We start from the raw sequence: 27,659 nt of genomic DNA on the forward strand, positions 1-27,659 counted from the left end.
GACGGAGAGCATCCAGGTTCGAAACTCCGAGGTTGCTGGCTTGAGAGCAGGGTCGCTGGCTTGAGCCCAAAGGTCACTGACTTGAGCAAGGAGTCACTCACTCTGCTGTAGCCCCCACCCCCCCCTGTGGAGGCATATATGAGAAAGCAGCCAATGAACAACGAGGGTGCCACATCGAAGAATTGATGCTTCTCATCTCTCTCCCTGTCTGTCCCTCTCTCTGTCTCTGTCACACACAAAAAGTTTTAAGTATTTCAAAAGTTATTTTTTAATTAGGTAACACATATGGTAAAAATTTCAAACAGTCTGAAACAATACAGTCTCCTTTCCACTGTTGTACCCTGACCTCCCCCTTCCTCCTCCTCAGAGGTGACTATGGATCCCAGATTCTGTATATTTGTATAGATATTGTGTGCATGCCTCTATGCACCCAATGAATGGTTTGTTTTTAAAATGTAAATGATCCATGTTTCAGAGACACCCGAATAACACTATTTTTAAAAACAAAACAACAAATAATGTAAATGAGACTGTCACTCCCTTGCCAAAAACCTTTTGGTGATTCCCCAGCAAAATGATACTAAAATCCAAATGCCATCCCAACGCTACAGGGTCCCTCCTACTTGTGGCATCTGGCCCCTACCAACTTCCACAGCTCCCTTCCACCCTCATCCGCTCCCGACTCACTGGGCTCCCTTGTTTTTCTTCTACTCTCAGGATTTCTACCTTTGCTGTTCCCTCATTTAACACACTCTTTCAGCTTATGCAAAATTGCAGGCTGTTCAGTCACTGTTTTTACTTTCGTGGTCGCCATCCCATCATTCTGTGCATTTGCGCTATTTAACACATCACAAACTACGATGATGTGTGTTCCTCCGTGGAGCATGGGCTCTGTGATGGACCTAGTCTGTCATCACAATATACTCATTGCCTAGCACAGAACTGGAAATGATTAAAAGTAAAAAACCAAATATTTAACATCGTCACTGTGCCAAGTAACGATCCTAATACTTCACACTCATTTGAGCCTCATAACCACTTTGGGGTTAGCAATTATCCAAACTTAAGGAACAGGGAAAATGAAGCAAAAAAAATCTTACACAACCACTAGTAAGTGAACGTGCAGTCATTTACTTGAGTCAATGAGGGAATCAATGAATGGCCGTGAGAGGAGGGTGTAAGAAGTAGCAGAGAGAGGTGGGCGGAGCCTAAGGCGAAGGGCCAATGGGCACACAGCTGTCACGGCGCCTCTTGAGGCCGCGGGCCCTGCCCTGGCCGCGCGAAGCCCACTGGGAGTTGTGGTCCCCTACCGACCTAGCCACGTCACGGCCTTCAAACCTTAAGTCCTCCCCTTGTGCATGGTACGACCCGTATCCCCACACCTCTAGGTAGATTTCCTCACCCTCAAGCCCATTAGTCTTTCCTTCCCTTCTCCTGAGAGCTCTTGTAGTCCTCGGGCTCCGCGGGCCCCAGACTCGAGGTAAAATCTTTTGGATCCCACCCCCCAGCCTGGAGCCAACTTGGTATCGTCTTTTACGTTCATCTGTTACCCCCTCCACCCTTTGGTATGGTCTTCCCCGCCACGGTGCCCTGAAGTTGTTTCTCGCACGTCCTCTTAGTTTCTCCCGCCCTGCTCGAGCAACCCATTGTGTCTCCCAATTGCCTCTTCCCGGCCCCACACACCCTCTTCGTTTCCTGAGCCCCCTCCAGCCATATTTTGGTACACCCCGGCCACGCCCCCTCTCGGACGCTCTTGGTATGCGCCGTGCTCCCCCGCTCGCCGCAGTAGTTCGGCCGCGGCGACCCCTGTCCGGCGGCGCGTCCCCCGCGCTTGGTACAACCCATCCCGACTCCCCCAGAGCCGCGCGCCCGCACCCCTCAGTCGGCGGAGCCCGTAGCCCCCTCCGCGGCCCGTGGCACCCTTAGTCTGCTCGGCACGCGCCCGCCATGGTCCGTCCGCGCCGCGCCCCGCACCGCTTCGGCGCTGGGGGCCCCCTCGGGGGTCGCGGCCGCCCCCCGCGGCCCCTCTTGGTGCGTGCCGCCCGTTCGCACTCCTGGCCGGCCAGTCCCCGGGGCCCTCAGCCGCCGCGGATTCGGGCCCGCTCGGCCCCTCCCATGGTGAGCCCCCCGCCCTTTTTCCAGAGCCTTCCACGGCCCCGCCTCCGGGCTCCCGTCTTTGTCCGCGATCCCCTCCTCTGTGGGGTCTCTGGGTGGCCCCGAAGGGTGGTCCTGCCTGCCTGAGGCCGGGTTCCCCCGTGGAACCCCTCGGTGGTACGCGCCGGGCTCTCCCCTTTGTTACGCGCAGGGACCGGGGTGGCGGGGGTGGGGTACACGGGCGGGGAGGGCTCGAATTACTGCTGACTCCGTGGCCGGATTTAAACGTGGGGTGGGGGGCTAGCGAGTGGACCGACGATGGCCGGCGTGCGCGCTTGTTTTTCCAATTGGAAAGTTGGTCTCTTTCCGGGCAAGAAATCTGGCGATGAAGATGGGGTCTGGAGCCGGCGGCGAGAGGGATCTCATCCTGCCCTCGCGCGCCCAGGTGTTGCACCGGGAGCATTCTGCCCGGCGCCCGTGTCATATGCGCCCAGGATTTGCACGAGCGCCCAGGTGTGAGATGTCCTCACGCGCAGTAACAAGCCCAGACTTTAAACATAAACATCTAGCATTGCTGGCACATGAAGCTGTACATGCTTTCCCCGGCCTTGAAACATGCACGTACTTTTCGAAATCTTAATAAAAGCCTATCTGGAGCGGTAAGCCTCCACGTCCTGACGTTTCGCGCACAGCCGAACCGTACACAAACCTGCCCAGGGGTGCGTTTTACCCTAGGCTGACGGTGAAGTTCACTTCTCAACTACACCGCCCCAACATTGTGCATGGCATGGAGCTGTGCTGGCTCTATACAAGCTTTAACCAGGCTTTCTTCGATTTTACACACCCAGACAATGAGCGCCTCCTTCAACTCAAACATCCCCCTTTCATGGGCATTCACATCTTATTTGTTCAAAGGCACTTACTGGCCCCTTAAACGTCCCTCCTCATTAAGGTTTTCACCCTTTCAAGTACCAGATAGACTTTCCTATTCGGTAAACAACAAATCGGAGGTCGATGCACAGCTCAATTGTGCAAACAGTCGACCAGATGGGAGATTTTTTTTAGCGTTGCGCTTAAGCCTAGCCCTTGACCTGGTCATGATGTTTGTTGCAGGTGTCCCTCCGTTTAGGCAAGCATCCCTGGTCTTTACACTGTGGACCAAAATTTCTTTCAAGTCCTGTGTGGTCAGCCCGCTCTCCCAGATAAGCAGACTTTCAACACGTGTCCCTAGAGCTTGCACCGACTGAGCGGGTCCGTAGTCTTGTCTACCTGGATCCTCCTGCTGAGTGCTTTCACTACATTTCCCCCGAGTTTTGTGCCTGCGCTGCGGTGCATACAGATGGAGGGCTTCGATACCTGCCTTCTGTCTCAGACACATTTCAGCACTGATCACACACACGTTCTGCACCCCCGCTTGTCTCCCATAACTGCCCGAGGGGAGAGCCTGCTTGCTTGCTTTAGATTTTTGTGCTTCCCTCCAAAATAGAACTTTCCCTGCCTGTCAATCTGGGACAGAAGATATCTGTATGCTTAATAAGAAATTTGGAAATGTCCATTAGTAATAAGATGGAGCCCTGGCCGGTTGGCTCAGCGGTAGAGCGTCGGCCTAGCGTGCGGAGGACCCGGGTTCGATTCCTGGCCAGGGCACACAGGAGAGGCGCCCATTTGCTTCTCCACCCCTCCACCGCACTTTCCTCTCTGTCTCTCTCTTCCCCTCCCGCAGCCAAGGCTCCATTGGAGCAAAGATGACCCGGGCGCTGGGGATGGCTCTGTGGCCTCTGCCCCAGGCGCTAGAGTGGCTCTGGTCGCAATATGGCGACGCCCAGGATGGGCAGAGCATCGCCCCCTGATGGGCAGAGCGTCGCCCCATGGTGGGCGTGCCGGGTGGATCCCGGTCGGGCGCATGCGGGAGTCTGTCTGACTGTCTCTCCCCGTTTCCAGCTTCAGAAAAGTGAAAAAAAAAAAAAAAAAAAAAGATGGAAATGAACAACTATAAGGCCTTTTTTTCTTTTTTTTTTTTTTACAGAGACAGAGGGATAGATAGGGACAGACAGACAGGAACGGAGAGAGATGAGAAGCATCAATCAAAAGTTTTTGTTGCAACACCTTAGTTCATTGATTGCTTTCTCTTGTATTTTTCTGAAGCTGGAAACGGGGAGAGACAGACAGACTCCCGCATGCACCGGACTGGGATCCACCCGGCACGCCCACCAGGGGCGAAGCTCTGCCCACCAGGGGGCGATGCTCTGCCCCTCCGGGGCGCTGCTCTGCCGCGACCAGAGCCACTCTAGCGCCTGGGGCAGTGGCCAAGGAGCCATCCCCAGCGCCCGGGCCATCTTTGCTCCAATGGAGCCTTGGCTGTGGGAGGGGAAGAGAGAGACAGAGAGGAAGGAGAGGAGGAGGGGTGGAGAAGCAGATGGGCGCTTCTCCTGTGTGCCCTGGCCGGGAATCGAACCCGGGACTTCTGCACACCAGGCCGATGCTCCACCACTGAGCCAACTGGCCAGGGCCTGATTGCTTTCTGTTAATGTTCCTTGACTGTGGGCCTTCAGCAGGCCAAGTAACCCCTTGCTCAAGCCAGCGACCTTGGGTCCAAGCTGGTGAGCTTTGCTCAAACCAGATGAGCCCGCACTCAAGTTGGTGACCTCGGGGTCTTGAACCTGGTCCTCCCCATCCCAGTCTGATGCTCTATCCACTGCGCCGCCACGGCCTGGTCAGGCTTTTTTGTTTATTTCCTACCTGCCTGGAGGTACTCACTAGTAAGGTTTTCAGGGGGTTTTTGCTGCGAGGCTATTCAAAGCCTTCTCTTGTGGGGTTTGAGATGTTTTTGATTTACAAAAGGGTGGCAGGGAGAGAACCCTGTGAGTAGAATGTGTAGCTTTCCTTGGCTTTATTGCTAGAACATTCTGGTGTTCTGCAAATGTTCTTAAGACACTGTGAGACCCCTCCAGGTGTTGTCATGCTGCCTCCACATGCTCCCTCCCTGCCCTCAAGGTAGTTCTGTACTTTGTGTGCTTCTGGTCTCTGCAACCCTGGGGTCAGCCTGACAGGGCTTCATCCTGGCGTACAGTAGGCAGGAGGGAGGGCCTGCAACGGCGCAGAGAAGTTGGTGGGAGCCAGAGGGAGAATCTGTACTTTCTCTTGACAGTCAAGAGAAGCCTTGGAAGGGCCTGGAGCGTGGGCAGGACAGGGCAGACCAGTGTGCCAGATAAACAGACGAACACAGCCTGGGCTGGCTTGTGCGTTGCGGGGGCTTTGAGGAGACCCTGGACCCCAGAGAGTTGGCTTCTGTATTGGGTCTCCGTAGAGAGACCAAAACTTGATCAGACTGGGAGGGTAAGTGGGCGGAGCCTACCGAGGCTGGTGGGACTGTATTCCAGGTTTAGAGCTCAGCGGGAGCAAGGGCTGGAGGGGGACGCAGGACCTTGCATGGACTAGTGTTGAGGAGACAAATGGGCTGGGGGGGGGTGCGGAAAACTCTGAAATCAGCTAGGCAGGGCCCTGACCCTTGAGACAAGTGGTTTGGACGTGGTCCTGGGTGTTTCTGAGAGGGAAGTTTTGGTCTGTACATGGAGATGTCCTTTGTGGGGTTTGTGGGAGACGGCGAGCCCTTGTGGTTGCCCCAGCCTCAGTTTCCCCACCTCTCTTCCTCAGCAAGGTGCTCGGGTCTTTGGGGCCCTGGGTCCTATTGGTCCCTCCTCGCCTGGACTCGCCCTTGGGGGCCTGGCGGTGGGCGAGCATCGGCTCAGCAATAAGCTGCTGGCCTGGAGTGGTGTCCTCGAGTGGCAGGAGGTGAGCGGTCAGTGTCCGATCCCCATGAGTCCCTGTGGAGCTGGGGCTGCCTCAACAGTTTCCATGGCCCTTATGGGTGGGGGCAGGCCTGGGCATCCAAGCTGTCAGTGAGACCCTCGCTCCCACCACAGAAGCGCAGACCCTACTCGGACTCCAACGCGAAGCTAAAGCGGACCCTCCCCTGCCAGGCCTACGTGAACCAGGGCGAGAACCTGTGAGTGCCCGGCGGGGGGGGGGGGGGGGGGGGAAGTGGGGGGGCTGGGGCTGGCGGCCTCCCCTGACCCTCTCCTCCCACAGGGAGACCGACCAGTGGCCACAGAAGCTGATCATGCAACTGATCCCACAGCAGCTGCTGGTGAGACCCGCCCCTGCCCCCAGCCTGCCCCCCAGAGCGCCCCTACCCCCCAGCCCTGACCCAGCTGTCCCCTTGTTGCCCCCAGACCACTCTGGGCCCCCTGTTCCGCAACTCCCAGCTGGCGCAGTTCCACTTCACCAACCGAGACTGTGATTCGCTCAAGGGGCTCTGCCGCGTCATGGGCAACGGATTCGTGAGTGGAGTGGTGGGCATGGGTGGGCAGCTGAGGGCAGGGCAGGGGGCCGTCTCGTCTAGGCAACTTGGTGGCAGCGCAGCACACAGTTCTGCCAGGCAGCCCAGGATGGGCCCCGGGTGAGCTCTCTTGCGGGCCTGGGGGAGTCGCTCGCTCACGCCGTCGTCGTGCCCCATGCCTGTCTGTGGTCAGGTCTCAGAAAGTGTCTTCAATAGAGCAGAGGGCAGGCCCCTGCTTCAGGCTCCCGTGTCCTTCCAGGCCGAGCGCTGGCCATGGAGGATCTGAGTGGATGGAGAGACTGAGCTAGCTAGCCCTCCTGGGATCCAGCAGGTGGCAGGGGGGCCTGGTAGACAAGGGCGGCCCAGGGAAGAGCGAGCTGAGAGGAGGGACAGGTCTGTGCTGGGGCTCGGCCTTCCCATCTGGCAAGTGGGGCTAACAGCAGAACTCTCCTAGGGGCCTGTGGGAGGAGTACATCTCTGTCAAGTGATTCGAGTACACAGTAGGTTCTCAGTAAACACGACCTGCTGAAGTAGTCGGTTTGGGATTTGAACAAAGGTTATCAGAAGGTGAAACGTGACCTGGTTCCTATAGCCCCTGAGGTCTGGACGTGGGGTTCAGCAGCACCCCCCTCCCCCCCAGGGGTCTGGTTGTGGAACAAGGCGTGTCTTGGGGGGGAAATGTGATGTCCAGGAAGTCCAGAGAGCTCGGCTCTGGGTTCCCTCCAGTCACTGCCTCCAGTGGGTGCTGTGTGCGCCTCGACTCCTGATGTCCAGGAGGAACCTCCCTCCCCCCCCCGACTTGGACAGACTAGAGGGTGTGGTGGTGTGGGGTCTCTTGTCTGACTGGTCACCCCTTCCCTCAGCATCCTTTGCTGAGGGCTTGCTTTGTGCCTGGTCCCTAGGTTGCCTGGAAGATGGGCGTCATCCTCTTGGTCCTTGTAGTTCTGGGAGGGCCAGTGAGCATAGGCCCAGGGGGCCTGGGGTGGGTTCCCTGAGCGAGTAGACCCTGCGCTTGAGCCAGGGGACCAGAGGCAGGCAGACATCCTTGGGCAGTGTTCCCAGATGGGCGCATCTGTCAGACTCGTGGTCTCCCATGTCCTACCAAGGAGGCACAGCACCTTGGCGAGGCGCGTTCATGTGGCGTTTACTGTGTACACTACTGGCCATTGTACAGACAGGGAAACAAGTCCAGAAGTGGAAGGCAATTTGCCTGCACTCTCACAGCTGGGAGGAAGTTGCGTCCCCGGGCCGGGCTGGGCCAAGCCCTCTGGCCACTGCCCTGGCAGTGTTTTGGCTGCACACCTCGTTTTGGGACCGTGGGGTTGACTTTGAGGACTTCTATCCCACGATGAGAGGGGCAGGCTCAGGTGACCAGGGGAGGGCACTGGGCCCCTCCTCAGGGCTCTAAGGTCCCTGACCTCTGCCCCCCCAGGCGGGCTGCATGCTCTTCCCCCACATCTCCCCCTGCGAGGTCCGCGTGCTCATGCTCCTGTACTCATCCAAGAAGAAGATCTTCATGGGCCTCATCCCCTACGACCAGAGCGGCTTCGTCAACGCCATCCGGCAGGTCATCACCACCCGCAAACAGGTACGCCCCGGCCCCCGGCACTGCCGTGCCAGTGAGCTTCTGAAGGGTGGGACAACCAAGGAGGGTTCCCAGGGGGGAGGTATGTGGAGTGGGGAGCCAGGCGCCTCGGGTGCTGTGTGCACCCTGACTCCTAATGTCCAGGGGGTAGCAGGAGCATGCTTGTCATGGGGAGGGCAGTGTGAGGCTGGGAGACCCTGCAGGGTGATCAGGCGTCTTACCAGTGTGTCCCCTTCACCCAGAAGTGTCCCAGTTCGTGCAACATGTTTTAGAGCTGCCAGTTATTATAGGCAGATCACGGGCTTTGTACCCCAGGCTGAGGGGCTGGTACTTGTCCCGGGACATGTGGGAGCCATGGGAGGTCTGTGGGCCAGGAGGCGCAGGTCTTACCCTGGGCCGTAGCAGACTGGAGGCCGAGCAGTGGAGGCAGGCAGTGTGCAGGCTTGGGACCACTGGGCTGGTGGGGTAGGGGAAACTGGGTAGGGCTTGGGAGCCCCAACCTGTCTCCTCCTGCAGGCTGTGGGGCCCGGTGGTGTTGCAGGTCCGGTCCAGATCGTTAATAACAAGTTCCTGGCATGGAGTGGAGTCATGGAGTGGCAGGAGGTGAGCCCTGGGGTGGCCCAGGTCACTTAGGAACCAGTGTACCCCCACACACTCAAGGCCCTTCCCATTCCTGATGTTTCTCCTCCTCTCCCCAAAAGCCCAGGCCTGAGCCCAACAGCCGGTCGAAGAGATGGCTGCCGTCGCATGTCTATGTGAACCAAGGGGAGATCCTGTGAGTGTCAGGCAGGGGTAGAGGGAGCGTCTTGGCCAGACCTAGCTCCTTGACCCTTGTCCCCTTGTGCCTGCAGGAGGACCGAGCAATGGCCAAGGAAGCTGTACATGCAGCTCATCCCCCAGCAGCTGCTGGTGAGCGGAGGGGGCGCAGTTCCAGGCAGCGGGTCACAGGGTGGGGGAGCTTCCCAGATGGGCCTGCGAGCGACCAGCTGCAGAGAGTGGTCTGGGTGGGCAGACAGCCCAGGAAGGCCCTGGACTGGAGCCTGGCGGGAGTGGCTTGGAGGCTTTGCAGGACCTGCCTGCAGGGTAAGCTGGCACTCAGCCTCAGTGCCAGCCCCGTGTGGGAGGGCTGAGTGGACGGGAAGCGTAGGTGTGGGCTGTCCAGGCTCCTGGGCCTCACGGAGCTGTCCCCGGCCTCCCTGCAGACCACCCTGGTGCCCCTGTTCCGGAACTCCCGCCTGGTGCAGTTCCACTTCACCAAGGACCTGGAGACGCTGAAGAGCCTGTGCCGGATCATGGACAATGGCTTTGTGAGTGGGCCGGGCGGCGGCGTGGGGGCAAAGGCCCAGGGGACAGAAGCGGTCAGCGCCACTGGGTGTTTAAACTTGTATGAGGTAAACAGAGGGATGCTGGCCTCAGAGCTTGCGGGGGTGTGGCGGCAGCCCACAGTGACGCCATGTTTGCTGTGTGCCTGCACACGCACTGCTTCCTAGTCCACACAGCTCCCACGGTACTCTGTGGCTCTGTGCTGCCCTGACCCCGTTTTACAGATGGGGAAAGTGAGGCACTGGGGCAGGGACTCAGGCCCTAAAGGCCCACATAGCCTGTCCCCTGCTGCTGCGCCTGTGTTGTCAGTGCCCGGGTGGCATCACCGGACATTTATTTGCTGCTGCCTGCTCTCCCAGGGGCAGGACCACCATCACTCTCGTTTTCCAATGGAAAACCCCAGGGTCCGGGAGGCCCCTCGCCAGGCTGGGCGGCGGGTCTGCTCCCAGCCAAACACCGGGCCTCGGTCTCTCCTACGGCTCTGCTGAAACCCCCGCTGTTGCCGGCCACTTTCTGGACATCTGTAGGGGTATTGTGCTGTCTCCAGATTACCTATTTCTTTTAAATCAATGGAAGTAATCACAGTCATGGCGTCGGGTATCTGAGGAGCCGATTATCTATTTCTTCCGTGACTAAGTTTAAAAGCACAGAGCGGACCTGTGGTGGCACAGTGGATAAAGCGTCGACCTGGAAATGCTGAGGTTGCCGGTTCGAAACCCTGGGCTTGCCTGGTCAAGGCACATATGGGAGTTGATGCTTCCTGCTCCTCCTCCTTCTCTCTCTTCTCTCTCTCTCCCTCTCTCTCTCCTTTCTAAAATGAATAAATTAAAAAAAAAATTATAAAAACCTGCAAATTTGCCTGACCTGTGGTGGTACAGTGGATAAAGCGTCAACCTGGAAACACTGAGGTTGCCGCTTCAAAACCCTGGCTTGCCTGGTCAAGGCACATATGGGAGTTGATGCTTCCTGCTCCTCCCCCTTCTCTCTCTCTCTCTCTCTCTCTCTCTCTAAAATAAATAAATAAATAATTAAAAAAAAAAAAAAAAAAAGCACAGAGCGCCTGAGGGCCCCCTTGAGCCTGGCTCTCTTGTCCACTCGTGTGCAGGTCAGATGGCCGAATGTTGGCTCGGGTGTAGCGAGTGGGGCATGCGCTGGGCTCTCCCAAGGGTTTCCTCTTGGAGACCTGTCACTGCTGTCCCAGAGGCGGTACACACAGGGCCAGTGCTGAACTGGCGGTACCGCTGCTCTAGCCGTGGCTCCACATGCAGCCGGAACAGGATCTCCGGGATGGCAGAGAAGCCTTCCGCCAGCGTCGGGGCCTTGAACTGCTTCCTGGTGACGTGGTGGTGAGGGCAGTGAGGCCCAGCACGTCAGGGCCTGCGGGTCCTCGTTTGGCTAACCTGTGATGTGGGGATGATGACTCCTGGCTTTGGAGAGACAGGAGCCAGGGACCTGGAAGGGGAGCACGTGGTTGCTGCCCTGTCAGCACTAGGCCTCGTCCCTGGCTGATATGGGCAGGCCGAGCGGAGCAGTTAAGTTGCTGGGCTTCCAGCATCCCTGAACTCGCTGGCTCTGGGAGTTCATGGCATGAGGGACCCTTGGTGCCGGGTGTCTCGCCCAGCTGGACCTCTGTGCACGGCTTGGTCTGGTTGTGGCTGATCCTGCGCGCTGCACCCAGGCCCCGTTGCAGAGGCATCTGTGTACTGGCCCCTCCGGTGTAGGTGGCGCTCCTGACAGCAGGTGCCTGTGTCCTGGGCTCTGCTGTGCAGAACGTGTTGGGCCCTAAACAGTCTGGGTTTCTGTCACTGTGTCCCCAAACTGCAGCAGTAACAGAGCTGTGAGGACAGAGCAGTTAGGACACACCTGGTTCGCACACGCGGCAGCTCCAGCTCTGTCTGTGGGACGCTGGCCTGAGCCCATTCCAGTGGGAAGGGCATCTGTGGCCAGGGCCACCGGTGACGCCTGCTCTGCGCCTGCCAGGCCGGCTGCGTGCACTTTTCATACAAGGCCTCCTGCGAGGTCCGCGTGCTCATGCTCCTGTACTCCTCGGAGAAGAAGATCTTCATCGGCCTCATCCCGCATGACCAGAGCAACTTTGTCAACGGCATCCGGCGTGTCATCGCCAACCAGCAGCAGGTCCTGCAGAGGAACCTGGAGCAGGAGCAGCAGCAGCGCGGGGTGAGGCTGGAGCACTGCCCCTCCCTCGTCCTCCCCCTCCCCCCCACTGCTGACTCTTCCCTGGCTTCTTCGCCCACAGATGGGGGGGTAGTGACCACCCCAGGCCTGGGCCCCTCCAGGAGTCACAGATGAGGCCCCCGCTGAGACTGGTGAGTGGCAGCCAGTGCAGTGTGGGCTGGACTCGGGCACCCTGGGGGTTTGGGGAGTACTGTGACCCTGGCTTTGACAAGAGCAGAGGGGAGCAAGGGGCCTGACAGTCCCTGGTCCCTGGGAGACTCCAGCCCCCTCTCTTGAGTATTGGCAGGGAGAGGCACTTCCCTAGTCCCCAGAGCCATATAGGCTCACAGGTTCCGGCAGCCAAGTAGGGGGTCCCCCATTTAGGCCGTCCACTGTCCCCCTGCCCCAGGTCAGGTGCTTCTGAGAAGGGTTCCCTGAAGACTACAACTGCCCAGTGAGATGGAGGACAGTGTCCTGAGATGTCTCTGAGGACAGTTCCCACCCATGTACGTTTCCCCAATAAAGTCTTTTAAAAGCCCACGAGCCATCATCTCAGTGCCTGCAGCCCTGGCGCGAGAGCTTCATTCCTGGCCTTTGCAGGAGAGGTAGTTCATCCAGAGGTGGGCTCAAGTGCCGGCGCCAGCAAAATGCTACCCAAGCTTGAAGCAAAAACAGTGTTTATTGGAGGGCGGGTAGGGCTCAGCCCTCGGAGAACTGGCGGTACCGCTGCTCCAGCCGTGGCTCCACATGCAGCCGGAACGGGATCTCCAGGATGGCAGAGAAGCCTTCCGCCAGTGTCGGGGCCTCGAACTGCTTCCTGGTGACGGGGTGGTGAGGGCAGTGAGGCCCAGCACTGAGCCCCGTGACCGCCCTGGCAAAGCCGACCTGTGGCAGTGCCTACCTGTAGCTGAACATGACCATGTCGGACACGGGGGCATGAGAGGAATCCGTCATCTCCCGGAACTGTGGGGGCAGAGGTCAGGCTGGTTAGGCTGGGGGTGGGCATGCTGGGGGGTGCGGGGGCACGGGCACCCACCCGGTTGTTGTGGCGGGCGTGCTCCAGGGTGGCACTGAAGAGGAAGCAGCGGCAGGGGACGCCCGCGTCTTGAGCACACTTGATGTACCTGTGGGGCCAGAATGGGCCAAGCTGGTCAGGAGCCCTGTGTGCACCCTGAAGAGGCCACCCAGGGCACCCTGGTACCTGGCCCGGCTCTGGGGGTCCGGGTTGGTGTTGTCGATCACGACCGGTTTCTTTTGCTTTAGAGCTGTCTCACACATGGCCACACAGCGCTGCCATGAACCCAGGGTGTCCTGGGACACACAGAGAGCAAGTCACAGGGGTCAACAGGGACCTTGCCGGGAAAGGATGGGGTGGCAGAGGCAGAGATCTCAGAAGAGGTACAGCGGGACATCTCACAGGGAGATGAGCAGATAGAGCAGGGCAGCTGGAACCCTACCCTGTTCACGTGGACATAGCCGGCAGACACCAGATGCTCCCGGAGAAAGGTGGACTTCCCGGCTGCGGGGGAAGGGCGGCATCAGTAGGAAGCCCAGGGCAGCCAGAGCTCCCAGGGATTGGTGGAGTCAGGGTGGCTCACCTCCAGGAAATCCCACAGCGATGACCACCTCAGGGTCGGAGCTCAAGAGGGAGCTGGACTCAGGCAGGCAGAGTGGCCCTGATGGGGAGACTGTCCTCTGGGGTGTGGGAGGGCAGACAGAAGGAGTGAGACCCCACCCCACTCCACTCCACTGACCCCCCCCCCCCCATCCACCGCCCCCATCATACCGACAGGCCTCACCGGGTCAAAGGCTGGGAGCTCGAAGCCGGCCACCGGCCACTTCAGGAAGAACTCCTCAGGTGTGGCAAAGGGCAGGCCCAGGTTGAGGGCAAACTGAGGACGAGGCTGGCAGTCAGGCGGGGCTCCAGGGGACGGGGCGGGGCTCCAGAGGTGGGGGGCGGGGCCGGGCTCACCAGACGATCTGCACAGGAGAAGTCTTTCTTTTTCCCCGGAGCCCAGTTGGCTGGGCGTCCAGCTGCATCTAGAATGCACAGAGGACACCAGCAACCTTAGGGACCCAAGTGTCCCCCCTCATCAGTCCTAAGGAGCTGTACATTCCCCTCACACCAGGCCCTTACCTCCCACGAAGACACTGTCCCCAATGGAGATAGGCACACCATCATTTGCCTGAGAAAGGACAGGAGACTGACAACAGGAACTTGTGCCCACATCCATTCCCCTAGCAACGGGCTCCAGCAAGCATCGGGCTTGATCTCTAACCCCACCCCACGTCCAGTCGAAGTGCCAGTCCTGTTGTCCCGGCCTCTCCTCAGGACCAAGGTCTGCCCCTAGACTTAGTCCTTGCTGGTCTCACTTACCATCTGTTCCTCTCACCACCGCCAGAGGGCACAAGTGCCTACTGCAGACAGCCCTCCCTCAGGGTAAAAGTTGTCTGGTCCAGGCGCCCTGACACAGTGTGACACCTGTTCCATCTGACCTGGCCCAGTCTCCCCTCATCAGCCATAAGGGCATCCTCACTGACTGTCCCTAAACACACGAGACTCAGTACTTTGTACCTGCCATCACTCCAGTCTGGAGTGTGGAGTGTTCTTCCAGAAACAAGACATCCACCTGACTCCCTCGCCACTTTTAGCTCTTCACTCTAGTGGCCCCTCTAACCCAGCCTCTGCCTCCTGCTGATTAAGTCAGTTTATATGTACCGCCTGCACCCTCCCTGTAGGCCAGGCTGTGGCACTTCAGACGAACGCACACACAAACACGTCAACTGCTAACATCACCACTCTGGTCTTCAGTTCAAGATCACTGGCCTCACATACCAACATGATGCCACGAGGGCTCGTGGCTACAAACTGAGAAGGTAAGGACGATGGGAGGAGATGAGAGGGAGAGAGAAGCAGGGACCATGACCTGGAGTGCAGAGGCTGGGCAGGGAGTGGGGGGGCTTTAAGAGGGGAAAGGAGGGCAACCAGGAGGCTGCAGTTCACCTGCTGCTGCAGGTGTTCCCACATCCCCGTCACCGGCTTCCGGTACAAGCCAGCATGCGTGGCCACCAGCACCTGTGGATCAGGTAGGGTCAGGTACCATTCCTCCTTGAGCACCCATAATCCTTCAAGGACGTATAGGATGACCTAAGGATGCCACACCACCCCTCACCAAAGGAGAGCTCCCAGTGCCCCAAAACTTGCCACTTAGGATGGGTTGTTGTTCATATAACCACACCCAGGATCTGCCCCCTCTTTGGGTCTCTGTGGCCCCCCCCCCTGGAACTCTGCCCCCCCCTCAGGTCACTGTATTATATCCCCCTTCCCTGCCAGTCCCTTCTCTTTGTCCCATTCTCTGGAATTTTGCCTCCCTAGGCCTCTGTCCCCCTCCTCTCCAAGTCCCTGTATGCCTCTCTCTTGGATCTCTGTCCCATTCTCTCCAAAGTCCCCCGACCCCAGACACACACACCAGGACTCTAGACCTCTGCTCCAGCACTCTTGGTCTTAGACACCCACCATCCTTGTCCCTATATCTCGGAGTTACTGTCCCTTCCCTCTCTTCTGGGTCCCTGTCTCCCTCCTCTCTGGGTCTCTGTCTCACTCTCTTTGTCCTATTCTCTCTGGGTCCTTCTCCCCCAAATCCCTGTCCCATCTTTCTTGGGGTCTTTGTCCCCTGATAGTCCCCTTCAGTCTCCCTTGCAGCTGTACCTGAAAGGGGACTCCCAGCTTTTCGACCACAGCCTCCACCTTGGCCTTGAACTCCTCTGCGGACAGCTTCCCACGCCCAATGCCCATCTGGTTGGTGAAGATCACCAGCTAGGGAGCAGATGGGTGTCACCCAGGGCCCTCCTCACCTGGCCTGCCCCACAGCCTGGACCCAAACACACACATCCACACCTTGTAGCCCTCGGCGTCCAGCTCCTGGAGCTTATGTGGAATCTCTCCGTACAAGATCCTAGGGTGGGCAAAGAAGTGGCTGGGTGACGTAGGGCCCAGAGGGAGCCTCATTCACCCCCTTCTCCTGCCTCTTATCACCTCCAGTCACTGGGGCCAGTGGGAAAGACCTTCCCAGAGCGTGTGGAGATGAGGGTTCCATCCAGATCAAAGCCGGCCACCTGGCGTTATCAAGAAAAGAACAGCAGTGACACCTCTGATCCTCTCACCCATAGGCTGGTACACATCAACCCTGAGAGGCAGGGCCTATGACCACTGTCCCTTACAGATGGGGAAACTGAGTCAGTGAGCCTACACACCTTAAGCAAGGACAGTCACGGCAAGGACGCATCTGATGCCAGAGTGCAGAGCCTGGAATCTTCCCTTTATTGTTTCCTAGACCCCTATTTCAATCTTTTTTTTTTTTTTTTAATTATTATTCATTTTGAGAGGAGAGAGAGAGAGAGAAGCAGGAAGCCTCAACTCCCATATGTGCCTTAGATCAGGCAAGTACAGGGTATTGAACCAACGACCTCAGCATTCCAGGTCAACGCTCCATCCACTGCGCCACCACAGGTCAGGCTATTTCAATCTTGACATTGGGGCTCATACCTTATCCGCCCTGACCTTCCCCACCTTGAAGGGCTAATCATGTAAATGAGGCAGGAGCTAAATTTTGTTTGGGTGCTAACTGCACATCAGGTTGTGCCATGTGGTTTTCATAGCTTCTGCATTTTTCTGGTGAAAGGGTCTCAGAGAATGTGGTATAACAGCATTTGAACTACAGTCTCTCTGGACCTAAGAAATACTCATCATAATAGCTCCTGCTAAAATGATCCTGATCATTGCTGTGGTTACAGGTGGTTACCATGGATCAGGCAGGAGGTGATATACACTGATTTGCCCCGATGCTTACAACAACCCCTGAATTTATCATCAGGTCCATTTCTCAAAGAAATGGCACCTAAGAGAGGCTGAGTGACCTGTCCAAGGCACACAGCAAACAGGATTGCGTCTCCACTCTGTGGTGGCTCCCTCAGCCCCCAGTTTGGCCCTCACCTTGCCACGAGACTTCACCCCAGAGGCAGTAAACACGAGCAGCTTCTGGAAGCTCTCCCAGCCAGGGGATGACTTTCGCAGTCGTTTTTTCTGCTGCTCAACCTCCTCCTCCTCTTCGTTTGGGGCCACCGGAGGGGTGCCAGGTGGAGTGTCTGGCTGGGATGCTGGCGTGCTGGCCTCTTGCCAGCACAGGGTCAGCGGGTAGAGGCCATTGACCAAATACAGTGTGTCCCCCACCCCCAGAAAGCCCTCCAATCCAGGCTTCAGCTCCTCAGTCCCAGCAGTTGAGGGGTTAATTCCTAGCTGCAGAGAAATAGAGAAATGGGGGGCCTGACTCCACCCCCCAAGATACCCTCCAATCAAGTCAGGATAGGACTTGCCTCTCCACCCGCCAATCAGACCCGTAAGCCCTGCCCTTTCACTGGGTACCACCAATCAAGGCTTCGGGGAAGTTACAGGTATCAGGCCTTATCCAATTTAAATGTGGATAGCTACTGCATTGAAGCAGACAACACCTGGGAACTTTTTACCTGCTTCCCTCCCGTCCAGATATTCCCAATGGCCTGTTCCCCGCGGGGTTGTGATTTCTCCCAGACCCCACCTCCAGGCTTTGCTGAGGAACTGGTACCTGTTTCACAGCCACGGTCCGAGTCTCAGGGTCTGCGACCAGCTCCACTGAGAAGTGAGAGTGTGGAGTCAGGATATTCACCCCCATGTGATTGTTTCACTACCCGGGAGCATGGCCAGCGTCAGGCCACAGGATGGCGCCACAGCACCCAGTCAGGAGGAGGATGCAGTTCATTTCTAAATGGGATTGGCTCACTCCTTGATATGCAATGCAGTAGCCAGATAAAAGGCCTGAGGACTGCTGTGACGCTGGTCTTTGCCTAGGGACAAGGCGGGCCTTTTTCTGCTTAAAACTGGCTTCTCTTTGATGAGGAATGTGGCTACGTGCAGGTCCGGGCCTTGGTCCGTTACCACTCTTCCCTGCTTTAGCAAAAGGTACTTTCCTCCACAGGATCGGCTCTTTCCTTGGCAAGAGTCGTAGCCTGACTCAACCCTTCCTGGTGGCCTGAGAGCATCCTCTGCCCAGTGACAGCTGTCTAGGGATAGGCTCAGCACTCTCCCCCTCAGGAGTCTGCTGGTTTCTGGTCAGACACAGCCTTTCTCTTACTGTGTTCCCCAGTGGACCCCTGCCAACTTTAGGGCTGGCTGCACCACAAAATTTCGCCTGATGGCCAAACATGTCCTTTACCGCACGCACTGACTGTTCATGTTCTTCAAAATGTGTTTCCGTTCCGGAAGAAGGCCACACCCCTCAGCTCAGGCCCCGGCCCCGCCTACCTTGGTTTCTGGAGCACTTCCGGTCGGTAACCTGGGTCAGGGGTCCCCGGCCCAGGACCAGGGCTTGCCGGTCCGTGGGCAGGAAGATGGGAGGTGCTCTCCCAGGGGGGCTCTCCAGCCACAGGCGGCCCTTGGCTTCCAGCTCGGCCATCCTGGGCGCAAGGCTAAGGGCAAATAGGGAAATAGGTTTGGATAGCAACTCGCCTTCACTTGCTACAGGAAGTCCCGCCTCCCCCCGTGCCCTTTACCAGGAATTTCCTCCATCAGCTAAAGGCTCGAGAAATCGCACCCACTCGCTAGTCCTGGGCTCGCGCCGTTTCCCAGATTACGACACTTGGGTCCGTCTCGGGGAGCCGGGACCCCTACGTCCCAGGGCAAAGGATGAGGACCTCGCGCGCTCCCGCTTCGGCCCAATGCTCACCCGTGCTTTGGCTTACGCCCCACTTCTGACCAGGGAAGTCTTTCCCGCGAGGCACTCGGCCCGCTCCTCCGCCAGCCGACTTCTATTTTGCAGCGGACGAAAATGACTGGTGTAACACGAGGGGGCGAGATCTCCCCGCCTGAAGCCCCGCCTCTTCTCAAACCTCCGAGGCCTATGGTCCCTTGCTGCAGTGAGCTCATGCCAGTAGGGGGCGAGGATCCTCTGTTGAAGATTCTTTCCTCTAAGATATCTCATTCCCTTTACTTGAGATAGTTACAGCGGGAAGTTTTCTTCTTCACTTAATGGTCATTGGGCAGTTGAAGAAACCACCGTCCCTGACAGCACCCCTACCTTCGATGCTGTTTTCTCATCGATAAAGTGGGGATAATCGTTTTGACTTCGTGCAGTTACTAGGAAGATTAAAGTAGTTAATACCCGTGAACAATTTATAAAAGTATTTGGGTGGTAGTGTGCCCTGCTTGTCCTGCCCGCTGTTAGCATTCCTCCGCAGGTTATCTGATGAGACGGAGAGTCCTTGTTTACTTGACCCAGCCCTAACTTCAGACTAAGTGCCACTCCATCTCTAATAATCTCCGCCTGCTTTATGGCAGAACACTCCCGGCCTCACCTGCAGTTTTTGCTCTAGATCAGGAGGAGGCCTTGCTGGGGACTACATAGAAGACCAATTCCGATTCCAACACTCCCCTCATTCCCCCCTACCAGGAAGACTGGGGCTCTAGTGAACAGATCTCCCACTGCATGAATGTCCATTTTCTTATTTGTAAAGTGGGGACAATAATTCAAAATCCCAGCTATGGGGAGGGGGAGAGAAGGAAAAGGTGGGGGGAGGGGAAGGGCACAAAAGAAAAACCAGATAGAAGGTGATGGAAGACAATTTGACTTTGGGTGATGGGTATGCAACATAATCAAGGAGCCTAGGCTGCGGGAGGGGAAGAGAGAGACAGAGAGGAAGGAGGGTGTGGGGGGTGGAGAAGCAAATGGGCGCTTCTCCTATGTGCCCTGGCCGGGAAACGAACCCGGGTCCCCCGCACGCCAGGCCGACGCTCTACCGCTGAGCCAACCAGCCAGGGCCAACCTGGAGATGTTTTCTCTGAACATGTTCCCTGATTTATCAATGTCACCCCATTACAATTAATAAAGACAAATTTTTAAAAAATCCCAGCTATACAGTGAGAATCAGAGCTGCTGTTCATTCGGCTTTAGAAAGTTTGTTGAATGACTATCCACAGCACACCTCACACTCAATTTGACAGAGGTAAAACTCTTTAATCTCAGAGTGCCGCTCCCAACTCGCGATCCCCACCCATTCTCCCCCCACATACATCAGGGCCGGAGAGTGAAGGCCCCTGCCCCCAACCTTGGGTGGACGAGAGCCCTTTAAGGCACCTGTGGGGGAAGGGGAGAGGGGCGGGAGCTGGTTACGTCCTGGACAAGGATGAGTTTCGATTGGCAGGCTGTAAAGGGATGGAACCAGCCAGTGTCAGACGCAGGGGCAGGATCAGGCCACCCCTGAAGAGGGGGACCAGAGACCAGTTGCCAGGACTTAGTAAAATGACCTCAGGCCTAGTAGTGTAAAGAACGTAAATTTAAGGCCACAGGTCAATCCTGGGCACAGGAGGGCTTAGCCACGTCCCCAGGAGGCTGAATCCAGTCGGGTAGACTTCAGAAAGTGCGGGTGATGATTCTTGAGATTGGTCAAGACCTTCACGCTCTGAGCCAATCAAATGAAACTGCCCGCTCACCAGTCTGAAATTGGAGCGCCACCACCTAATCCTGGGGCTCGGCTGTACCCTTCCAGAGATGGAGCCAATGCCTTGCGAGCAGAGCCTTGTCGCTAGGCAGAAAACGGAGAGTCAACCAATTTAGGGTTTAGAACCAGCCAGGCCGATTGGAGAGCGAGCCAGTCCCTTAATAGAGAGAATCTGTCGCTGGGCAGAAAAAGGCAACAGACCCTATCGGGAACCTGGATAGGTTCCGCTCCTCCCCGCAGAAGGGGGCGGTAGACTAAAAGGGCGGCAGGGATTGGCTGAGGCTGATCAATCCTGGGCCGGGGATGTGAGAGGCCGGTCCCGAATCTCACTCGGATTGGCGGGCCCCGGGGGCGGGGCCGGGGTGTAGTGTAGGCCTGGGCGGACGCCCAGCGGGAAGGCTCTCTCCCTGGGCCTCAGTATTTCCGTTTCAACTTCTGGAAGTCACTGGTGTTCAGTCGCGGTCGCGGAAGGTCCCCGAAGACCTGGGTGTCCTCGGCCTCCCGCAGCACCAGCGCGCGCATGCTCGCAGCGATGCGGTCCAGGTCAGGCGAGGAGGGCTGCAGGGACAGCGACACGGCCGTGGTCAGCGCCCGCAGCCATGGCCACCGTACCCACACTCACCATGTACCCCGACCCCAACCTTCTATGCCTACACTCTGGGCTCCAGCTCCCCTCCCAGCGCTTTCGCCCCTGTGATGCCGAGCCAGAAGGCCCTTCACCCGATCTCGCTCGATATAGGACCATCCTACTTGGCTCAAAGGCCACCTCCTTCAAGAAGCCTCCTTGCCTTCTCGGCCTGAACCATCGCGTTCTAGTTCCTTCCCACACACTGGAAAAGCTGCTTATCTGACCAGCAGGCTGTGTGCACCCAGTTGGTCTCACATCGAAGGATTTGGATTTGGATCAATTGTCAATCAGGTCTCTGCCACCCACTAGCTAGCCACAGGGATTTCACCCCTGCTGAAGGCTTCATTTTCTGCTCTGAAAGTTGGGGTAAAATCAGGGTCTGAGAAAATCAACACAGGCTGCTCAGAAAAGGTGAACTACCATGTCACCAGCGCTGTCCAGAAAGGTTCTCCTCCATGTCAACCTCCACCTGGGAGGGTCGTGTCATTCTGCCTACAGCCCCAACACCGAGTAGTTCCCATCATCCTGAGCTGCGCCTGGCCCCCAGGTGAGGCCACCATTAGAAGCTGGACCTAAACCCATTCAATTACCAGCCCAGGGCCTAGTACTCAGGCCTTGAGTGTTCAGCAGCTGCTGGACCCTGCCACCGTGTAAACAAGGACACTGACAGGATCAGAGAGACAGTGAACCAGGGGACCTAAGGCCTCCTCCCGTGGAGCCTGTAGTTGCTTTCCTAAAGAAAGCTGGGTACACAGAGGCCTCAGTTTCCCCTCTGCTTCAGGGAGCTTCAATGATCAGGGATGAGGGCCCACTCAGGACAGCCCAGGAAGTACACATGTAGGATCATGGGGGAGAAAGAGAGGACAAGTGGGGGAGGACAAAATCCAGGTAAGGCCAGGAACATTTGGGGTGGGGGGTGGCAGGTGACTGGATCCCCTCTGAGCCTTCGTTTCCCCCACCGGGAGAATATACCAAAATCCTCATGCATTGCTCGCAACATGTGTTCTATAAATGGAGTTGCTCCTAGAGAAGAGGCTTTCTCTACCAGACACTGGGGCTCATTAGAAGGCTGCAATAGTTCACACTGCATGGCTCTGGCCCAAGAACCTGCCTAGTGAGGTGGGAGGATGGATCATTCCTATGAAATGTGGCATCCTTGCTTGAAGGCTTCCTGAAGGAGGTGGCTCTGAGCCCTTCCCACCACTCACCTCCCCCCTCCCATTTGCTCCTCACCGGCCCATTCTCCTCATCTGATGACCGTGCTTCTGTTCTCTTTTCCTTGAAGGGCCAGACGGGCACAGACACAGGCAGGGACTTGGCGTACTGCTGTGTGGGCAGAGCTGAGGCCGGGGGCACTGAGTAGGCAGTGGGGCCAGCGGGGGTCTCCTCGCTCAGGCTGCCGTCTGAGAGAGGGTAGACTTCAGCCTCTGTCCCTGCATCCAACCCAGCCACCATCCCCCCACTTGGGGCATGGGGACAGCCTGGGACACTTGCCATCTGTGCTCTCAGGGTCTGACTCACAGAAGGGCGGCAGGTCCTGGAGCGTGGCATCTTCGTCCATCACAAAGAGCCCTGTGCATCAGAGGCCCAGGCCCGTCAGGTCACCTCCTCAAGCCACTGCCTCTGCTCCCTGCACTGGCCAGGCCCTTGCAAGCCTCAGGGATTCTGGAACTATTATTCCCTCTGCCTCAGACAGCCTTTCCCTGGTTATCAGTCTGGTCATCGGCAGAAACAACTCTAGTTTCTACCTGTTACACCTTCAGGTGAAAGTAACTAGCTGAACAGGAAATCTGTAAAGTCTATTTGAGTGAGATGAACTCACTCAAAATACAGACTGAGAGAAATGTGCGATTATTATGATTCCAGTTGGACAAATGGGAACCTGAAGGCACAAAAGTTAAGCCACTTGCCCAAAGTCCCAGTTAATAAGTGGGGTCGTGGGGATTTGAACCCATTCCACATGGCTCCCGAGTCTGTGCCCTTAACCCTATGCAGGTTTTCTCCAAAAATAGTGAGGAAGGCGGCTACTGATAGTCACAATAACAAACAAGCACCTCCTATTTATTGAGACCCCTGCAAACTCCTACCCATCCTTGACGCCCTAACAGTCCAGTCTAATCTCTGGGAAGTGCCCAACCACCGTGTTCCCCCAAACTGCCAGCTGCTCCTCCCCCGAGTTCCTCAAGTGCTGCTCCATCCCCAATTACTCTTAATCCCCTTTGTTCTCAGAAGCACCGGGCATCCAGATTTGGAAATAAATCCTATTCTGCTCATGCTTCTGGCTCAGGAGGCCCCCCATCCAACCCCACAACTTCCCCAGGACACTGCCTGATGTCAGCTGGACCCGAGTCCCACCAGTTGGCACTGTGTTCGTGTCCAGCACCTTCCAGCAAAGCTGGACCCAGCACACTGTACACAAACCGAAGATCAGAGAGAGAAAATGGCTTGCTCACAGTCACACAAGGACGCACGGGCGAGGCAGCCTGGCACCCAGGCTCTGTGAGGCTCCAGCCTCCACAGAATGTTATGGCTCAGAGACAAACAAGTCTCACCTCTCCAGGGAAACCTACTGCTGAGACAACATGCCATGCAGAGGGCCACCCCAGTCCCTGCCCCGTGACTCTCACCTCCGTTGTCGCTGACGTCCAGCCGCTCCCCAGAGGTCTCCGTCTCTGTCGGCTCGTCCTCGTCTTCCTTGTCTTCCTCCCTGGGCAATGCAGGCTGGGGTGGGCTCCCTACAGGGCTGGGTGGCTGTGGTGCTGGTGGGGGTACAGGGGGCCGAGCGGTGCTGGCCGCTCGGTGGGCCAGGGCGATGTCCTGGAGGCAGTGGCGGGCGGCCTCGGCCAGGGCCCCACGGCCATGGGCTGCATAGGCGCAGGGCCCTGGGCGGGGTGGCGGGGGTGGTGCAGCGGTCAACAGAACCAGCTCCGTGCCAGTCCGGGCCCGGAAGCGCTCAGCAGCCCCCACCACGGCCTCCCACAGCTCCTCGGGGCGCCCCAACGCCATCCGCACCCTGTGGGCAGAGCAGGACAGGGAAATCTGAGGCTGGACTGACTGTACTGTCCCCACCCAGCCCCATGTGTCTGCCTGTCCTGGACACCATTCCCATCCCTCGCATCCACCTGTCCTAGCTGAGATCAGCTTAGCATCTGCCCCCAAAGCCACCACTCCCCCGGAACCCCTCCCCATCCAGACCTCAATCCCAGCCCCAGCCCTCCTGACCTGCACTGTCCCCACCACTCTCATTTCTCCTCTTGGCCCTGGGCTTGGCAGCCACCAGCCACAGGTGAGTAAAGAGCACTTGAGATATGGCGGGTCCAAAGTGGGAGGTGGAATGTGTGTGAAAGCCACACTGGTTCTGAAGACTTAGTACAAAAAAGTAGTGAGTAAATCATCTCATGAGCAATCTGATGGTGATTACATGTTGAAATAATGACATTCTAAATATACAGGCTAAATAAAATACAGTGAAAATGACCTTTATCTGTGGCTCATGGAAAATTTAGATGCATGGCTCATATTATACTTACAGTAGACAGTGCTGCCCTGACCATCATCCCAGCCCCTCTCACACCTCCCAGCCTCCAGCCCAGTCAGCACATGGCCCTGCAGGGGCTCTTCTACATCTGCGATGACCCTGCCCCTTGCCACCAACCCACAGACAAGGTCACAGCCCCTTCCAGGCTGCTGAGGCCTGAAGCTTTCAGCCAAACCTCCCACCGCATACCTACATCACTGGTCCTCCATGTACTTGTCCATCTTTCCCTCACCTCTAGATCGGGTCAGCACATCCACCTTGCCCCATGGGCTCCCCCAACATGAGTGACCCCCATTCCAGGACATATCTCTCTGGGCAGTGCTGTCTGGATCCATGTCTATCTCCCCTGCCAGTGTGGGAGCTCTCCAGGGCGGACCTGGCAGGTTCATCTATGAGCCACCAGCAGCCTTGCCTAACACACACAGGACCGAGAGTGGGACCGATCAGAAAACGGTGGGCTAGCCCTGGCTGGATAGCTCGGTTGGTTAGAGCAGTTTGGAAGTGCAGAGGTTGCTAGTTTGATCCCCGGTCAGGGTACATACAGAAGCACCCCAGTGTTCCTGTCACTCTAAAATCAGTAAAATGAACATTTTTTAAAAAAGAAAGAGCCTGACCAGGCAGTGGCGCAGTGGATAGAGCGTTGGACTAGGATGCGGAAGACCCAGGTTCGAGACCCCGAGGTTGCCAGCTTGAGCGCGGGCTCATCTGGTTTGAGCAAAGCTCACCAGCTTGGACCCAAGGTCGCTGGCTCAAGCAAGGGGTTACTCGGTCTGCTGAAGGCCTGCGGTCAAGGCAATATGAGAAATCAATGAACAACTAAGGTGTTGCAATGAAAAACTGATTGATGCTTCTCATCTTTCCCCCTTCCCATCTGTCTCTGACTCTCTCTCTGTCTCTGTAAAAAGAAGATAATAAAAATAAATTCAAAAATATTTAAAAGAAAAAGAAAATGGTGTGCAAGTTGCTGTCTGAGCCTAGAGTTGGCCCATGATGCTTATCTTTCCTACAAGTCTGTTTTTCAAAAACAAGGCAACCAGAGGTCACAGAATACAAAGCCCTTGCTGAAGCCACACACAGTGAGAGCACAACCAGCACATGTCCTCTCAGACCCCGCACAAGTTTATTCTACCCTTGCTGCATGCCAAGCAGGGACTTGAGTGTGGCATCAACAATCTCATCCCACTCTCTCACCAGCCCTATGAGGGGGGAGCTGTTATCAACCACTTCACACTTGCAACTGAGGCCCAGGCAGAGTCAATATCAGGACCAGGGTCAGACAGCTGAAGAGAAGAACTAGATTGGCAATCTGGAGCCAGAGCCTGTTCTAAATACAAGGGTGCCATCCTGCCTACCTTCGGAGAAAAGGTTTTATAACCTCCTAGTCCAGACAAGAAAAGAGAAACTCAGAGAGCTTAAGACACTGGCCTGAAAGCACACAGCTACAAAGGGCAGGGATTTGACTGACAATGCCATCTGCCCCGACTCCAACACCTAACAAAGCCGGGACGTGCTCAGGGTCTGACAGCCCCTCCTTGAGTCATTCCCACCTGATGGAGGAAACTGAAGCTCAGTGCAAGGAAATGACTGGTCCAAGGTCACACAACCTAACAGTGCTAGGCCTGGGGCTCTTACTTTCTTGGGACACCAGGAATAAACTCCTCTCTGTCCTAGACCTTAGTGTAACAACAGGGCTGCAAAGAAAAAAATGGGGGTGAGTGGGTGTAAGGGTACCCCACCTCAGAAAGCACACACGAAAAGGACGAGAGTGCCGGAGACCTCTCTGGGGACTCTGGTGGATTATCCAAAGGAAAGAAACCAAGACTTGGGGAGTGTCCTGCCCTTCCATTTTCGAGAGGAAGTCCTGTATCTTTCAAAGAGCTAAGAGACAGAGGACACCCCCTCCCCTCAAATGGAGCAGTTTAAGATTAGGGAAAGAGGAAAAGAAGTGAGACCTGTCCTCCACAGGAGGAAGAACAGGGAAAGTGGCCTCTCAGGAGGCGAAGTGAAAGAAACTGACTCCAGGAAGAAGTGAGGAAAAGTTCCCCAAGGAATGAGGAATGCTAATGAAGCCCCCCTGCAACTACCTGTCAAACTGGCAGTGCCACCCCCAACCCCGCTAGAAGGTGGGAGGCTCGAGGATGCACCCCGTAGCCGTAAGGCGGGGTCAATGTCTCGTGTCTTTCTCCACCGCCCAGAGACGTCTCCAGCTCGTCCGGGGGCCAGCGAAGACCCACTTCTCCGGATAGAAAACAGGAAATCCCGCCCAGGTGGGGAGCAGAACAGGAAGTCCCGCCTTTAGACGGGGGAGGGGCGCTTAGCACACACACCACCCCCCGGGAGCCACCACCGACCCTAGGGACATGGTCCACAAAGTAAGAATCCTAGTGGGACTGAAGACCGGAAAATACAGCTCTCTAGGTTTTGCTCAGCTCACACTCGACGGTTCACGCCGGCGATCCCTTTCCAGCGCTCAGCGTGGGGTCGCTGGACGATCTCTAACCCTTGATCTACGCAGGCCATATCTCTCCCATGAGCGGCTCGGCCTCCCCGAGACCCTCTCCTCGGGACCGCTAAATCCTCCCACACCGCGGTTCACAACGCCATCTCCACTCACGTGCCCGCAGCCAGCATGGCCGGCTCGGCGCCGTCGCCGCCCTCAAACGACATGGCGACGGCGTGCGTCATTTCCACGTAGTAGCCCGCCTCCACGTTGCACACTCCGCCTCCCTAATGGAGGCCGCCCGTGACAAAGATGGAGGCCAAAGTGGCTTCACCGGACCCCAGGGGTGCCCATAGATGGGGGAAAGCTTCAGCCCGCTCAGAAACAAGCCTCGATCATTTCGATGTGACCCCCAAGGAATATGGTGGCCTGCACGTACAAACTCAGTGCACAGTAAGACAAGCGAGCAGACGTCCCTCACTTATAATCAACCTCTTGCACAGAACTAGAGGAAAGCAGTGTCTGTTAATGACATGGCAACCAGCCTGCCATCATTTGCCCAAAATGTACACGGGCTCTTCCTCCAACTTAGTTCCTTTCAGCACCAAGACTGGCAAAGATCCAACAAGGCAGCCTTTCTTGTTTCAGTTTGCCCAACTTCAATATGGCGGCTCAGACGGCTTTCTGTCGATGGTGACTCATGAGTTCGTCTGGAATCGCTTCGTTCCCAGGGATACTGACGACTTCATCCCGTTAATCTGAGTTCTTCAGCGCCTTTTGGGATGTACAGCTTCTCTCACCTTTACCTTTCTCGGTTTCTCTTTTCCAGGACCTTGCTGTTGCGCCCCGCAGAAGGATGGGACCACCCCGCGTAAGCATAGCCTCAGCTGACCGTCTTTACCCGTGCCCTCAAGCAAAATGGCACCTTTTTGGCTTCGATGCCAGTATACAATATGGAGAAAGAAGTAGGCGTTTCGGAGAGTTTGAGTGAGGGGGTGGAGCTCTTGG

At 56.9% G+C, this 27,659-nt stretch overlaps 3 protein-coding genes across 16 annotated transcripts; 1 reads left to right on the forward strand and 2 right to left on the reverse strand.

The window, feature by feature from the left end:
• Nucleotides 1-1,297: 1,297 nt before the first annotated feature.
• On the forward strand, nucleotides 1,298-12,054 carry PTOV1 (PTOV1 extended AT-hook containing adaptor protein). Of its 3 annotated transcripts, none has more exons than XM_066374057.1 (13): nucleotides 1,298-1,388; nucleotides 5,749-5,886; nucleotides 6,018-6,100; nucleotides 6,184-6,241; nucleotides 6,327-6,434; nucleotides 7,866-8,021; nucleotides 8,535-8,621; nucleotides 8,720-8,793; nucleotides 8,870-8,927; nucleotides 9,221-9,325; nucleotides 11,322-11,519; nucleotides 11,599-11,668; nucleotides 11,926-12,054. In XM_066374057.1, the coding sequence occupies exons 4-12, from the start codon at nucleotides 6,215-6,217 to the stop codon at nucleotides 11,608-11,610; spliced, it is 825 nt and encodes a 274-aa protein (XP_066230154.1). In that variant the 5' UTR covers nucleotides 1,298-1,388; nucleotides 5,749-5,886; nucleotides 6,018-6,100; nucleotides 6,184-6,214; the 3' UTR covers nucleotides 11,611-11,668; nucleotides 11,926-12,054. The 3 variants fall into 3 exon arrangements, with proteins under 3 accessions (XP_066230154.1, XP_066230153.1, XP_066230152.1); XM_066374056.1 differs by lacking the exon at nucleotides 1,298-1,388 and adding an exon at nucleotides 1,402-1,480; XM_066374055.1 differs by lacking the exon at nucleotides 1,298-1,388 and adding an exon at nucleotides 1,730-2,118.
• PNKP (polynucleotide kinase 3'-phosphatase) lies at nucleotides 10,416-19,001 on the reverse strand. 5 transcript variants are annotated; one of them, XM_066374047.1, is made up of 17 exons: nucleotides 18,147-18,416; nucleotides 17,854-18,017; nucleotides 17,138-17,184; nucleotides 16,510-16,812; nucleotides 15,553-15,632; nucleotides 15,415-15,472; nucleotides 15,226-15,333; nucleotides 14,521-14,592; nucleotides 13,654-13,702; nucleotides 13,489-13,556; nucleotides 13,316-13,408; nucleotides 13,115-13,211; nucleotides 12,974-13,035; nucleotides 12,718-12,827; nucleotides 12,553-12,640; nucleotides 12,418-12,479; nucleotides 10,416-10,673 (listed from the first exon to the last, which is right to left on the reverse strand). In XM_066374047.1, the coding sequence occupies exons 2-17, from the start codon at nucleotides 18,002-18,004 to the stop codon at nucleotides 10,448-10,450; spliced, it is 1,674 nt and encodes a 557-aa protein (XP_066230144.1). In that variant the 5' UTR covers nucleotides 18,005-18,017; nucleotides 18,147-18,416; the 3' UTR covers nucleotides 10,416-10,447. The 5 variants fall into 5 exon arrangements, with proteins under 5 accessions (XP_066230144.1, XP_066230141.1, XP_066230143.1 ...); XM_066374044.1 differs by having other exon boundaries at nucleotides 18,143-18,416; XM_066374046.1 differs by having other exon boundaries at nucleotides 18,102-18,416.
• A 538-nt stretch (nucleotides 19,002-19,539) lies between these two features.
• Nucleotides 19,540-27,609, reverse strand: AKT1S1 (AKT1 substrate 1). Of its 8 annotated transcripts, none has more exons than XM_066374063.1 (5): nucleotides 27,452-27,609; nucleotides 23,301-23,686; nucleotides 22,168-22,245; nucleotides 21,907-22,076; nucleotides 19,540-20,603 (listed from the first exon to the last, which is right to left on the reverse strand). In XM_066374063.1, the coding sequence occupies exons 2-5, from the start codon at nucleotides 23,677-23,679 to the stop codon at nucleotides 20,460-20,462; spliced, it is 771 nt and encodes a 256-aa protein (XP_066230160.1). In that variant the 5' UTR covers nucleotides 23,680-23,686; nucleotides 27,452-27,609; the 3' UTR covers nucleotides 19,540-20,459. The 8 variants fall into 8 exon arrangements, with proteins under 8 accessions (XP_066230160.1, XP_066230162.1, XP_066230159.1 ...); XM_066374065.1 differs by having other exon boundaries at nucleotides 27,458-27,594; XM_066374062.1 differs by having other exon boundaries at nucleotides 27,240-27,590.
• Nucleotides 27,610-27,659: the final 50 nt, after the last annotated feature.

This window comes from Saccopteryx leptura, chromosome 3 (assembly GCF_036850995.1).
Source record: "Saccopteryx leptura isolate mSacLep1 chromosome 3, mSacLep1_pri_phased_curated, whole genome shotgun sequence".
NCBI lineage: Eukaryota > Metazoa > Chordata > Mammalia > Chiroptera > Emballonuridae > Saccopteryx > Saccopteryx leptura.